This window comes from Chiroxiphia lanceolata, chromosome 10 (genome assembly GCF_009829145.1).
Source record: "Chiroxiphia lanceolata isolate bChiLan1 chromosome 10, bChiLan1.pri, whole genome shotgun sequence".
Lineage (NCBI taxonomy): Eukaryota > Metazoa > Chordata > Aves > Passeriformes > Pipridae > Chiroxiphia > Chiroxiphia lanceolata.
In genome coordinates this window covers 26,369,486-26,384,096 of record NC_045646.1, presented here as the reverse complement: position 1 = coordinate 26,384,096, position 14,611 = coordinate 26,369,486, and the positions used below count along the sequence as shown (strand labels likewise).

The 14,611-nt window shown below is 45.3% G+C and overlaps 1 protein-coding gene across 6 annotated transcripts in view; it reads right to left on the bottom strand.

The window, feature by feature from the left end:
• The window catches only part of ST6GAL1 (ST6 beta-galactoside alpha-2,6-sialyltransferase 1), a 41,408-nt gene that overhangs the window by 13,415 nt on the left and 13,382 nt on the right, over positions 1-14,611 (bottom strand). For 3 of the 6 annotated variants that reach the window (XM_032698012.1, XM_032698009.1, XM_032698014.1), the window contains 2 exons: positions 1,899-2,026; positions 126-795 (listed from right to left, as the gene is read on the bottom strand). In XM_032698012.1, the coding sequence (XP_032553903.1) occupies positions 126-795; positions 1,899-1,913 (685 nt within the window). In that variant the 5' untranslated portion in view covers positions 1,914-2,026. The other 3 variants (XM_032698013.1, XM_032698011.1, XM_032698010.1) reach the window with 3 other exon arrangements.

Genomic DNA, 14,611 nt, shown 5'->3' with positions numbered 1-14,611 from the left:
TTATTCTAAACATCTTTTGACCACAACAGAGATTTATTGGTAAGAGCATGACAGTAGCTTACTTCTACTCAGCATAAGTTATAAAACAACGATATTTGGCTTTATGCTAACAGAAAGATACCAACCTATCTCTTGTCCCAGATGAGATGATTTCAGAGACCCAGCTGAGGACACGACAGCACAGCGACCCAGGTGCCCCACTGTTTCACTGAGGCTCTTCCCTGGTAGGTATTGCTGCCATTCAGAGGTACCAAAAGGACCATCTGACCCCTGTATCATGGTCACATTGACCCTGTCCCGCAGCTGGCACAGCAGCTTCTCCGGGCTGAGTTTAGCAGTGTTCCTCTTCCCACTGTAAGTCACATTGTACTTGTTCATGGCCAGGTAGTTTTTTCTGACCTTCTGCAGCCTGGGTATGAGATTTTTGGATGAACTGTCCTTATCCCATACCTTCACAGAGGCTGCTGCTTTCTTGGACTTCTCCGCTGTTTCAGAAATGCTGCCTTTTGGTTTGTTTTGGGTACCAAGCCATGTTTTGGATACCTGACCCAACTCACTGGCTGCTTCGCGGAAGAGGCCTTGTGATTTAACAGTGTTCCACTTTTCTGTACTCCTGTGACCCTGCAAATCATCGTTCTCAATCTTGAAAGGATTGTAGTAGCTTCTTCTTGTCTCTCTCCACAGGCAAACTGTCAGTGCTACCAATATCACCACAAGAACACACATTAATTTTTTCAACACATTGATGTGAACCATAGTGTACGGTGCATCCAAATGGTCCACTGGAAGCTGGTCCTGCAAAAAGGAACGCAGCTCAGTCAGGGCTGCATATATATAAAGTCATAAATATCAGTGTGCAAGCAACAGGAGGGGAGAGGGACAACATAGTAATTCTAAAAGTTCAAGCTGTTTAAAGATCTCATTTCAAAGTCCACCACCTCAAACACTAAAAAGAAAGACCTGAGCTGGCTATCAGCCATCACATGCTACGTAATGGTGATCTGAGGCCACTGCCACTCAAACCTTTTTTCTATTCCCTACCACAAGTGACAGCCAACGTTAACACCACCAGTATTATACTAGCAATGGGGTAAGTCTCCACTTTGCCTTCCTTCATCTTTCATCCCTGCCAATCAATATCCAAATTACACCAAATGAATGTCCAGAAATGAGTTTTTTACTCGACCATAAGCTTGAATGCTAATAAACACATAATAAAGTATATAACTGGGAAAAAAAAATAATTTGTGAGTTCATGAGCCCCAGGAGCTTCACCAGCCTGGCACTGACACATTTGGTAACTTCACAGGGAACTGCTGCAAGCCTCTGGTGGGCTGAGTGCACTTCCCAACATCAAACCTTACTGAACAGCTGATGAGAGCCAATGAAGCCCCAGTAAGGTTCGAGGCATGTTTGGGCTCATAAACACGCTTTGATAAACATTACTCCAGCAAAGTTACTTCTGGAGGAAGCAGAACCAGACTTTGTTGTACAGCACTGCCTTTCCTCTTCTGTGTTGCCTCACTCTAGCAGACACCTCCAGCTCTCACCATAAAAGGGGGAATCCAACAGGAGGACTGCCCAAAAGGTAGCTCAACCCAAGCAGCACAAGGGGTGGGTGTACGAAACATACTGAGGCATAAACACCTCATGAGCAGCACAGAGGACCACAGAAGGTAGGAGAGCAGGTGCTCATTTCCCTACGTGGCTGCCTCCAGCATGCATCCAAAAACATGGGAGCGGCACAGAGGCACAAGGTCCTCAGGAGACAAACACATGTAGGTCACCACTGCCATCCCAGAGAGGCAAGGGCGGCAACTTCCTCACTGAGCAACCTGCTGAAAGCAAACAGTGCTACACCGTGCTGTTGAGATGTTACTGAGCTACCACCACAGTACCCGTGGAAAAAGCATCAGCTCTCCAACTCAAGTCATTTTTGGCTCTTGGCAGATTTTCTTCTGAGGACTTAAGCAGAATATCCCAAAACACAACAGTTTTGTGGTGCACTGAAGAGTTCAAGAAACACCTGCAGAAAAAGAGGAAAAAAAGAAAACCTGTTAAGGAAGAGCCTCGAATTTCTAGGGGTGAGCAAGTGTTTCCTCAGATAAGCCCTGTGGTCCTGAAAAAAGCTCTTACCAAGGCCTGGAAGGGCCAGCAGCAAACACATTAACACCACATAAGCCTTTTGTCCACTCAAAATAGACATCCTGCTCTCAGCTAAAGCAGGAACCAGTTCACAGACTGCCTGCTCTATGGTCCCAACCAGACCAACAGCCTTCTCCCGTGGAAAAGGCTCTGAGCAGTGGATACACCCATAATACATTGAAGGAAATAACTTGATTAATGCAGTGAACAGGGGAAAAGAAAGATAAAGCTAACTCTTCCCAGAGGAACATTCTACTGCCTATTTTTGAGCAATTCATGCACTCTTGCAGAGAAGACTCCCTGCTTTTCTGGAGCAAGACGTATGAAAGTTGCTTTATAACATGTATCTTAATCCATAAGGCTTCACAAAATAGATAAATCTACTTTAGACTTTACTACCAAGGAAATGCAGCAGGAGAAAGGAAGATTTCACAGTATTACAGAAAACAAGAAGTAGCTTGCTTTTGCAGGAACTCTGAGTCAGTACAATGCCACATAAGCTAAATTACAAACACTACCCTTCACAGACTAAATACTAAATTATTAAAGCATCCTAATGCTGACTATTTATATTTTAACTTTATTAAGGAACTCAAATTTTTTTTTTATAGAGCACTCCACAATGAAAAAGCAAACATTGTTCTACCTCCAGTTCTTAAACAACAACAACAAAAAGATCCAAGAAACATAAGTAATTCTAGCTTTCGTTGAAGTTATTTCCGCTGCCCTGACACACTGTATAACTCCTCATTTGTCTGAGTACAAATGTGCTAGAAAGGCATGCTGAAGCCTTTTTGGCCAGTGTGTTTCAGATGCAGAGGTCCAGCAATCTGGGGAAGGGGGGAATCAGGAGGGGATGCAGGACATCCTTGTGCTCTCTTCTGCAAGGAGTTAGCATGAAGTTCTCCACACTGTTTGTGGTTCCTCTTCTGCCATGGGCTCTGCAAGACACTCTCAGCCCTGCCTCCCGCCATGCCCTCCACAGCTGGGGACCCTGGAGGGCCAGCTCACTCGGGGTCTGCCCGGTGCCATCCAGAACAGAAGGCACACAAAGGCAGGGACTGCAAAAGCCATTGGCTAACAGGGAAAGCACCACTGAGTCACCCTCATGCTGTCAGAGGCTCTGCAGGCAAACTACATGCACACAGCAACGCTTCCCAATGAGATACACACGGAAATAGAGCTGTCCAGTGAAAGCTTAATACAAGAGCCTGAGATGCCTCCCTCATGCAGCCCCCAGTCTGTATTTGGTGAGGCTTCCAGGAAACTCAACCCAGAGCTTCTGTGCAGGTAGGACAGAGCATCGACACTGTAGGAGGTGCTCAGGTGCCTACCACCCTGCAGAGTGGAGCTCTCTGCTCCACGCCCTGGAGGGCTCTGCCCTGCTTTGGACTTCACAAACCTCTCTCGATGGGTTTCCAGGTGGAGGTGACAGCAGGCACAACTCAGCAACCATCAGCTTTGGCTTCCTACATTAGAATCATCTAGAAAGGTGGCAGGTTTATCGCAGTGAAACAACCTCACAGCTCACTGCAAGTTCCTGCTGGGACACTCCTCCCGCGGCTGCACAGGACAGGATGCCCAAGTCCCAATATCTCCTCTCCTTCCTGGGCCACACAGAGGAACCTGGAAAGCTCACCTTTGAGTCACTCCGTACAGGATGATCCCTGCCTCTGATGACTGTGTGCTGCTGCAACGTGAACTTTGACATATTGTTTGCTTTGATTTGCAAGCTGGCAAAGGAGCGTCTGCAAGCAAGCACACAGCAGAGCCACAACACTTCCTTCTGTTCCCCGTGGATTCAGTTTAATTATTACTAATACTTCACATGATATGGTTTTATTTTATTGGCACAAGCAGTGCTCTAACGTCAGGTTCCTTTTAAGCATTCCGCCACTAAACGTCTTCTGTGGAGAGAGAAGGCACCTGCTCTTCCAGACAAAGCAGGATAGCCCACAAGCGGTGTTCTCTTTCCACACCTTTAGATAAGCCACTTGTGTGCAGTTGTGTATGGCAGCAGTCAGTACAAAGGCGCTTTTGGGGAAGTGATGGAAGCTTATCACCTACACAAAGTACAAAGTGTCAGCTATGAGTACAAGGAAAGAAAGGACAAAAAAAATTCCCCAAACCTATAAAAAACCTTAAACAAATTGCTGCCTTTTTGAAACCCAGAGCCTGACGCAGCAATGTCACAGCAGAGAACACTCGGCAATCCCCATTTCACAGCAGATTTACCCTAAAAATGCTAACAGAACTGTCTTTATCTCATAAACAAAAGGTTTATCAAGCCTTACCTATCTCCTGTTGTGTCCAACAGCAGACACACAGAGAAACCACGACTATGAAACAAAGGTATGAATATATTTCTCTTCCAGTAAATGCGCACGGCGTCCCAGAAGTTGTGTCATCAGCTGTACCAATGCCCATCCTCTGCACATTTGTTTAATTAGTTCTTGAAAGCACTCATATTTCCCAAACAGCCCAAGGCAATGACCTCTGCAATGGCACACAGTGCAGACACAACCCCTCCTCTCTCCACCTCACACCAGAAAACCCAATCCCACTGATGGGAAACTCCTGCTTCATTTTCCACACATCCTTCATGGTTGCACCACCTCTGCTAACACCCTCCATTGCGCACTCGTGGCTTTTTCAGACTGAATCCCACTTGTTCCAATCTCTCCTTGAACAGCAGTTTTTCCATACCTTGGACTCTCTTGGTCAACCTCCCCAGCAGAACTAGCAGGACATGACCATCCCTCAAGGCAGGGACACCGGGACACCCCTGCTGGACATGCTCTCTGGACCACATGGTCCAGCCACAACACAACAACAGGGCTGCTTTGTTCTCCCTTGGAAACTTCCTCCCCTTCCATTTCCCTTCCTGATCACTCCTGAGCCCTGGTCTCTATGCTGTCGCTGTCGGCAATGACTTCAGGATATTTTGCAAGCAGCAGTGACTCACTCACAGAGTTGTCCCTGGTGCAGGATAGAGGGGAGGAGTAAACACAACTAAAGAGCATTATCTTATCCCTGCTGGCACAGGCTTCCTTTGCTGCTGTGCTGCCCAGCCACCCAGGATCAAGACCCCTCTGCAGCTGCTCCGTGTTTTGCCCGGTCCCAGCAGCCTCAAGGAGACAAAGTCAGCCAAACCTGTATCCCTACCCTTCCCTCCTCTCCTCTGCAGATCCATTACCACTGCTCAACAGCGGGGATCTCAGAGAAAATCTCCTGGGGACTTCTGTGATGTTGTGAAAACTGACCACCTGCTTTCCGACCTTCTAAGGCAGTCACTAATTGAGGACAGGGACTTTCTCATGCCACAACAGCTTATGGTGTTTTTTTACTGAGGCTCTTGGTGAGCAATCGCACCAAAACCTTGAAAATTCAAGGCTTCCTTCTCTCCATGCTCACCAACTTCTGAAAATGAGAGAAGAGGAAACAACTTCTGCAAACAGATGAGACCTCTTCATTAATTCTTAAAATATTTTACAGTTGTTAGTTATTATGATTACTGGTCTGAAGTAATGAATCCCACCAGAGTCTTTCTGAAATGCAATCACGTCCAATAAAACCTTTAATTTAAGCAATGATTTGAGAGATACCCCTGGGGATGGGCATATGCAGCAATCACATCTACCTGGTCTACTGCACCTCTCCTTGGTCCTGCCATTCATACATCAGCATCATTTACATGCAGTTTCCATGTGTCTGATCTATGCACAAAAGCTTTTTACTTTAGCAAGTTGTTCCTCAACCTTTTTTTTAGATAACGTGATAATGATTTCATATTTAAACTTAGAGCACTTACATTTCTTTCCAGATTTCCTTCATTTATGCATTTCCATCTGTACCCACAACTGTGCTATGCCTGAACAAGAAGAAAGTTTTGCCCCTAGCTTTTGTTGGTGTATTTTTGAATGTTTTTATGCTCTCCTATATGAAAATTTTATACTTCAACTACACCTTTACATTTTTTTTGTACATTCTCAGTGCTAACCCTTTCCTTCATCCAGCACCCTCTGTAAAGCACCTCTCAAAAGAGCAGTGGCTGGTAGCAGAGGCTGAATTAGTTTCCACAAAAGTGTGTGGAAAAGAGGGAAGACATGGAGGTGTAGGGCAGGAATTGCTCTGTTCAAAATAAAATAACATACTCAAAGAAACTGAAGAAGAGAAAAAACCTGAATTCAAAAAGTAACCTCAAAACCACATCTGCTCTTAAAATTCCCTATTCCTGTCCTGAGGAAAAACATATATATATCAAGATCTTTTACAGTATTAAACAAATTACAATCATGCCATTTTGCAGATGAAGAACCTATACTTTCCACATGCTTGACACACCAGATGAAAGGTGAGGATGCATTTGTCCAAGCTAAAGGTCTGTCCCTCTGGAGTAGAGTTTCAGATCTGTCCCTCTACAGCAGAGTTTCAGTTCTCTCCGATACCTTATTTAGCCCAGCCAGTTAATTCAACTGTGGTGTATTAAGATTTTGTAAATATATAAGTAGGGAAAGCTTGCTTTTTGTTTTGTTTTTTTTTTCAAAACATCACTGTGCTGTGAAAATAAAACATCTGTTGAGCCATACACTTAAGTACTTCCAATGCCAACAAATAGAACAAAAAGAAAAGTGGAGAATGAGGAAATTTTACATAGAGAAGGGAAAAGGGAAGGGAAAAAAATCATTTTAAGTGAGAAACATGGTTAAATTTCAGACGACGCGTTAAGGAGCTACACAAGTCACTCATAATCAAATAAATCATTCCATTAGTCCTGCCTGCATTAAAAATTTCTGCATGCGCCAGAGAAAATATGCTGCTGTCACAGTTGAAAAAAATCCTCCAGGAGAAGAGGAGAGCCAGATTTTGGGGGGAGGCACAGGGGAAAGTTTAAGTGTGAGCTTCATTTTGGTTTTACATGTCAACAAACACTGGAATTTAATATAAGGCAGAAGCCTTCATTTCTAGCTGTGTCAGCCCTTTATTCCCCCTTGTTTTTAGGTCCTGTGTTGGTTTTTGCTGCCCTAATTATGAGGCAGCAGCTTTGCTTTCACTCCCTGCAAAGGTTCCACCAGGCACCTGCAGAATCACAGTCACCATGAGCCATCAAGAACCAAGGCAAGAGGTGACCCACACTACTGTGGCTTCTCACCTCAAGCTCCGACCATCCCAGATGCCTGCACAGCTCTGGCCCAGGACCAGCACACACCAGGGCACAGTCTGAAATCAGCTTTAATAAACCACCTGACATTAACCAGTATGACAAATCCAGGGCACCTGAACTAGGCAACCTGTGCCCTGAGGATGTGCCAACAGTTATGGCTGCAGTGAGAAGCATCACAGGTGCCAGCAGCACCCACAGGGCTCAGACACAGCTTTCCCAGGAAGGGAGCCTCTGTCTGCTCTTGTGCTCAGGCCCAGACCAGAAGCAGACACAAACACACACATGCAAGGAGAGCTTCAACACTGACATACCAAGAAAGGAAGAGAGATCCACTGAAGAGTGTTTACAGCACAGCCATGCTGCTCTGATAGGTGATGACTGTCAAAGGGACAGTCCTCCTTAGCCTACTTGTTCAGAGACTGGTAGCCACAGAGGGACAACCTCCAGCTTTGCCACCTGTATCACGATATCACCCCTCACTCCAACATTGTCAGGAGAGCAGTGAATACCAAAAAGTGTGTCTTCTCCCTCTGCAAAGCCACAGGCTCTAACCATCGACCTGGGTCAGCAGTACCAGTCCCTGACCCTGCTGGCTAAGGGAGAAATGGGCTACTGCAGGGTCCTTTGCAGGTGTACCAAGATGGAAGGACAGTTTAAACTCTTAGGACAGGATAAAATAATTATCAAGGCATGCCATAGTGGAGAACACCACATACTGTTCCTTGCTTGGTGGCTTACTTGCTCAGAGGGACAGCATGTTTATGAACTCTGTAACAGGACCAAGCTCTCAGCTGGTGGGACCAGCACTTCTCCTTTACAAAACCCCCACAGCCTGCTGAATTTTCCATGTTACCAATCATGGACACAAAGGAGACCTCATCCGCATGGGGTGTCTGCATGCCCCAGGCCAGCCTTGGGCTCTTGTAACATGATCTCACTTGGATGCAGCTAGCTGGCCACCATGGAAGCTCTCAGAGTGCAGCTCAACACAGAAGCTGTTTCCAGATGGGCACATGCCCACATGAGCCTTGCTCAGCAAGACACTTCGAGACTACTGCTGGCAACAAACCTTTTCCATTTCTAAAGTCGCCAGTTCCACGTTCCATTGAAGAAACAGAAAGAAAGCACATCTTAGCATGCATGAACAGCACCAATTCCCAAATTCACTGCTTTTCCTCCCATACCCAGACCCCTGTGTGTCAGGACTTTACAAGTGAGTTTTTTGTTATCAGTCAACTTTACCACAACCATTCCCATGCTGAAGCTAACAGTAAAAATCCCCCTACCCTACCCCACCCCAACTTTAAAGACCAGGATGTGATCACTCACCTATGACTATTTACTTTACACGGAACATTACACCTTCAAATCAAACAAATCACTTTTTTCTTCCCTCCAAGTCTGTGTTTCTCTATAAGGTTTATCTTTCAAAATGAAAGGGCAGCGCTTCTTTATCTTAAATTAACAGCATGTGGTAGGTCAACATTTAATGCCTCTGCAAATATCCCTGCATACCAAGACATGTAATTGGTATTCCATGGCCCCAGGACAATAAATACACTGTGTGCCAGCTGCAGCCACACCACCCCTCAGGATAATATTTCTCTGACACCAGCCCTTTGCAGGTGGGCACGATGTCTTTCTGTTTCAAGGACAACACAGTAACTTTACAACTTGAAGAGGATTCTAATTCAATTTGACTTAAGACTTAGCCTTTCACTAAATGAAATAAACTTGCAGAAGTGTCCATCTATCATTCCCGGTTTTCAGTCCAACAGCACTACCAAGATTTGCTTTTCTCTACGTACCCAGAGCTCATGAGCTCAACAGCAGCCCTCCACCACATCAACTTCACTGGAAGAAACAATTAAGGTGGGAATTCTGGCTGTTGACTTCAGAAAGCACTATTCGAACTATTTACCCTATGTTAACCAAAACACTTCCCGCATTACATTTAAAAGAAATCAGTTTTCACTAAGAAATCTGTATTTTATAATGTAAGAGACACACAGATGTCAAGACTGTTCATCAAAAAAAATCAGATGCTGGATAAAAAAAAAGGCAAGTCCTGATGGCAATAAAGAGAGTACTAGAAAGGACACCCACTAGAGCCCATCAAACCAAATAACTACCAGAGAAATTGTAAGAACAATCATGTAACAAGCACTTCAATAACTTATTTGGCAAAAATCAAAGTAGTTCCCTTCTATGAAAGGAACTTGAGGCATGGAAGACAAATGGAAACATCAAAATGAGGGTTAACTATTTTGTCTCTGATAGAAAAGGAGGCAGAAAAAAATGTGCTACAATAATCAGACTTTTTCCGTAAATAAAAACCACTTGCATTCTCCCTAGCCACGGTGTTAGGAAAGCTAAATTGATATCACTTCTACCACACATCATCAGTTCCACTGGTTAAACCAAGACTGAAATGACCAAAGGAAAGCCAGGTGTAACCTAGCACAAGTTGTTGAGAAAGCCCTCAGTGTCAGGCTGCAGCAGAGCAGCTGAGGTAGCAGATATGCAGGAATCAATATCCCCCAAAGTCCTGGATATTGTTAATTGTTGAAGCAGCAGGCAGGTTCCCAAAGTCAGAATATTTGCAGTAGCAGATGTCAAATATGTGCTTTGCCAAGGCATGTCAGCGAGTCACATCCTCGTGCAGGGAGCTCTCAGCATGGCTTGAGTTCAGAGAGGAATAACAGCAAGTGCTGCTCTGTTTTTCAAACACAGGTCTGACTGATTCATCCAGTAACACTATCTCCTTGTAGCAGCATTTCAAACATATCTGCTGTCAATAAGCCCACATGTATGTTGGTAGAGAAGTGACATTACCTAAATACAACTCAATTTTATGAATCACAGACAATATGTATAGCATAATTTCATAAATCGTAAACAAAATGCATAGCATAGCCATTTCTGGACACCTAAATATATTCAAAGACATTTAAAGAGATTAAGACACTCCTCTCCCCTCAAAGTTTTACATATGTATTTATAAAAACAGAAAACATTAATGAAACTTTCCTAATAAAGCCTTCATTTGAAACCTCCTTCCCATTTTCTTCCCTCAGCATCTCCCCAGATGCTTAGGAAAGGAAAGCAGGTTCAGCAGTACCTCCTACCCAGACCCATGACTGTGTCCTCTGTTTAAGGATCCAGCATGGAGAACACTTGGCAGGAGCAAAGGGGTGCCTCTCAAACTAGTTGCAATGACCAACTCTTTGGTGGGATGGAGGACTGGCACAGCCTAGCAACCACCTCCAGCTGTAAGCTCCCAAACACAGCATGCCATGCATTTTGCAGCTCCACAGTGCCAGGTACAACCTAGCCAAAGAATTCCCTTTTTATTCCCCCCTTACACACGCTGGCAGCATCCCAGTGATGGATCAGTGTGGCTATGGGCATGGCATTAATTGATCGGAAGTGAAACAAATCTACACAATTGCTGGAGGGAGGTAAACACCAAGCTTGAAACACAGTCGGGTTCAGAGACACCAATAAAGGCCATTTTAGTGTCTGCCTATGTGATATCTCCAGCTCCCAGTGGTTTTAGTCTCCTTTCTTCTCCATCAGAAAACCAGACATAAAGCCTGGAAAGCACTACCCATCTCCTGTCCCCAAACACATCACTCACTTCCTACGGTCAGCACTTCAGAAACAAGTCTGGAAGCAGAGCTTGCAGATGACAACTGGATGGATCCTTCGTGGATCTGAGCCACACCTCCACCCACCCCTTGAAGCTTTCTGTCCTCTGGTATGTAAGCACACAGAAACTCTACGCACATGGGAATTTGTGTTTCCTCTATGAAAGATGCCATTGTGCCATCCCTATGGCACTGCCTTACAGGAGGAACTTGGTCCCTACTCACAGCAGCAATGGCTCCTGAAATCCACAGGACTTTGCTTTCCCAGGGTGTCACTAATGGTGGCCCATCTTCCCTGGGTCTGTGTAGTGCCAGCGGAGAAGCACAGCCACAGTCCCCTTGTGTTTGCCTGTGCCTGACACACCTGTGGGAGGGCTCCAGAGGTGCAGCCAGCATGGGCTGAGCACATGAGCCTGGCAGCAGCACAAGGGCCAAGCAGTTGAGTGTGCAGAGAGCTCCACACGGCGCCCAGCCAGGGGCATGAAACGCAGGACAGGGTGGCTGAGAAAGCAGGGAAAAAGGGAGACTACCAGTGAATCTCAGCACAAATGTGTTTTTCATCAAAGCCAGGTAACAACTTGCAGCATGGAGAGAGAGATCTAGACAGATAATTCTAACAAAAACATAAGGTACTCCCTAAAGCAGCAAAGGAGGCCCCAGACATTTTTGCATCTCCTCCACTCAACATCAGCTCTCATACTGCTTCTAGCACAACATGTTTCTGCAGTCTTTCTCCGAGCCTCCCAGAGCAAGGAAAGATTCTTGTCTTCCCCCACAACCAGACAGCACTTGGCTGGATGAAGGGATGAGATATGGGAGGAGGAATGAGATATGAGGGATGGGAGGAAGATGTTATTGCCCAGAGCTGGACTCTTGCACACGAGCACATAAAGCTCTTCCTGGGCACTCAGTGCCACCTGGCCACAAAGACACCACACTTCCTCTTTCATTAAGAGAACTGCCACCCAACACAGAAGTCAGGCATCTCTCATGCCTAGGATGGATGGCTTGGAAAGGGAAGGGAAGCTCAAAAAAGCACATGTAAAAAAATCAGAGGGGTGGGAGGGAGCATTCCTTATGAATTCCGTTGGAGTCGTGCTGCTGAGAAATGCAAGTAGCTGGTTAGACCGTTCTCGGAAAGTTTCTTTTTGTTGGTTTTCACCTGACTCCAACCCCCTTTGATCAGACATTGCTTCCGAGCAGGGATGGAAACATGGTATGCATGGAGGTGACCAGCAGGTCAGCTTTGAAGGTGCAAACCTGACCCAAAGTACATCACTTAATCAGATTTATGCTGCACTGTTCTTCCTCGGGATCATTCTGAAGTCCAGCCAATTCTTTTATCTAACATCTCAACAACCCAGACACAGGTCAAAGAGTTCCAGTGGGGCTTCTCCCGCCCCCAAAGAAGGAAACTGCATCAAACCACAGCATCAAACACTTGACATTAAGTTGAAACAAATATTTACCAGGAAGAAGTTACAGAATACTGCAAAACTTGTCTGCAAGCTGAGGCCGTGTAGCAAACACTACCTACAGTCATCTCTTACAACCACACACCTCAATGTACTGCACAAGTAAGTACAAGTGCCAAAACCATCCACATCCCAGCAGCAGCATCCTGTGCAGGCAAGGAACCCGTAGAAATCCAGCTGAGATGTTCCACACGCACAGTGGTGGCTGCCAGCTGCTGGGGGTGACTCACAGAACACCTTGGGAGGACACCATGCCCTACTGCTCGAGAGCAAGAGCAAGAGCCTCCCTACAGCAGTGGTCTCACATGCCACAAATCCCACACAGTGCTCAAGGCTGCGAGGGTGATCTCATGCCACCTCTTCTTGCTGCTCAACATCCCATTCAAGCTCAAAGTGGAAAAGCACTGGGCTTGAAATTCACTGAACTTTAAACAAGGCTGACTTTTGATCTCGCTCAGACAAGCTTTAGATGAAAAGTTATTCATTCATTTTATTTAAACAAATCTGCCTACCTTTACTCCAGCATACTTTAAAGGGACAAGTTTTTAAGTAGTTCATTTCGCAATGCCATCAGTCTCATGGGAGCTGATCCTAGATGATCCTTCATCTCCTTTTTCCTTCCTCTTCCTGCCAAAAGGATCCTTTGGTACAGCAATGTAGCTCACTCTCCACAAGCTCCCCTCCAGGTTCTCAGGATGGGAGCTTGGCTGCTACTACGCCATGTTTTAACCTCGCACAGGCATCTGAAGATACAAAGTCCTGGATATCTCTTGACAGGAGGAACACATTTTTTTTTTCCCTCCTCATGCCATCATACCAGTATCCCCTGAGGCTAAACCAGCAGAGAACCCCCAAGCCCAGGGTGTGGCGGTTAGAATATCTCCTCTCACATAGGAGGAACCACAACATTCCAGTATGAAAGCAAAGGAAAACAGAAGGGAAGCCTAGCAGAGTTGTCTGAAACTATTTTAGAATTATTAGTTTACATTTTACCTGTCTTTTTGTTTGTGGTGTTTTGTTTTGGGGCCCGGGGGGGGGGGGGAAGGGCGCGCCTTTTTTGTTTGTTTGTTTGTTTTTTGGTCTTTTTTGTTTTGTTTTGTTGTGGGTTTTTTTGGTTGTTTTTTTGTTTGTTTGTTTGTGGGTTTTTTTTAATTATTATTATTTTATTTTTTATTTTTATTTTTTATTTTCAAGAATCAGGTCAATTCAGCTAAGGTGGTTCTGCTTCCACTGAGACTTGTATTGCTCTCTCTCTTGGATTTATAACAAATACACATACTTACATACTTTCACACCTATCCTCAGCTATTTTTAAGTTAGGAAATAATGCATTCACAATACAGAGATATTGCTGAAATAAAAGCCTTTTCACAGGTTGTCCAACATGCATATAGGCCAGAGTTGTATGCTGTCAAGGGAAACCACTTTTACAAAGTGTTATCTCTCAATTTTCCTTCTTTATTCTAAACAAATATAGAAATCACTAGTTAAAATGCATCAGCCTGACGAATATTTTCTGAAGTCTGCTAGAACAGCAATTTTTAATTTTTTTTCCTCCCAAAGTACAAGGCTAAAAAAAATTACAAGCCTGACCCAGTTTACAGGTTCCTCCACTTTAGGTTGTGCATAAAGTCTTATTTTGGCTGGATCTCTGTATGGCATTATCTGCAGCCACCTCAATGAGGGAAAGCATTAGTGCCTCAGAAACTTGCAGCAAACCTCCCATGCCCCTTTTGGGAGCTCTTTAAAAGCTGAGTAAACAGAGCTCTTTCAGAGATCTCAGCAGATTACGGCCCAAAGAGGTGAAAAACCATTTGCATGAGAGCAGGGAGCAGAAGTTTCCCACACACTTGTTTCGGGGCGCCAGCTCCCCTGAACCCTCTGACTTGGGCAGGTGCTGCTGCCGGGGCAGAGGGAGGCCTGTGCTCTGCACTGCTGCTCACACTCCCAGCACGGCCCGATCACACAGCAACAGCGGGTTCAGCGCTTGCCACTACCGGCAGTGGTACTCAAAGAGCTATTTTAGGAGACCAAGGATGCACAGCGCCGTGTGGAGCAGGGGATGAGGGCTGGAGGTGGATATACACGCTACCTGTTAGGAACCAGGTGCATTCCTGGTGTGTCTGCATCTCCAGGACTCTTCTCTTCCTCCCAGGAAATCCCCCCTATGGTCCTTC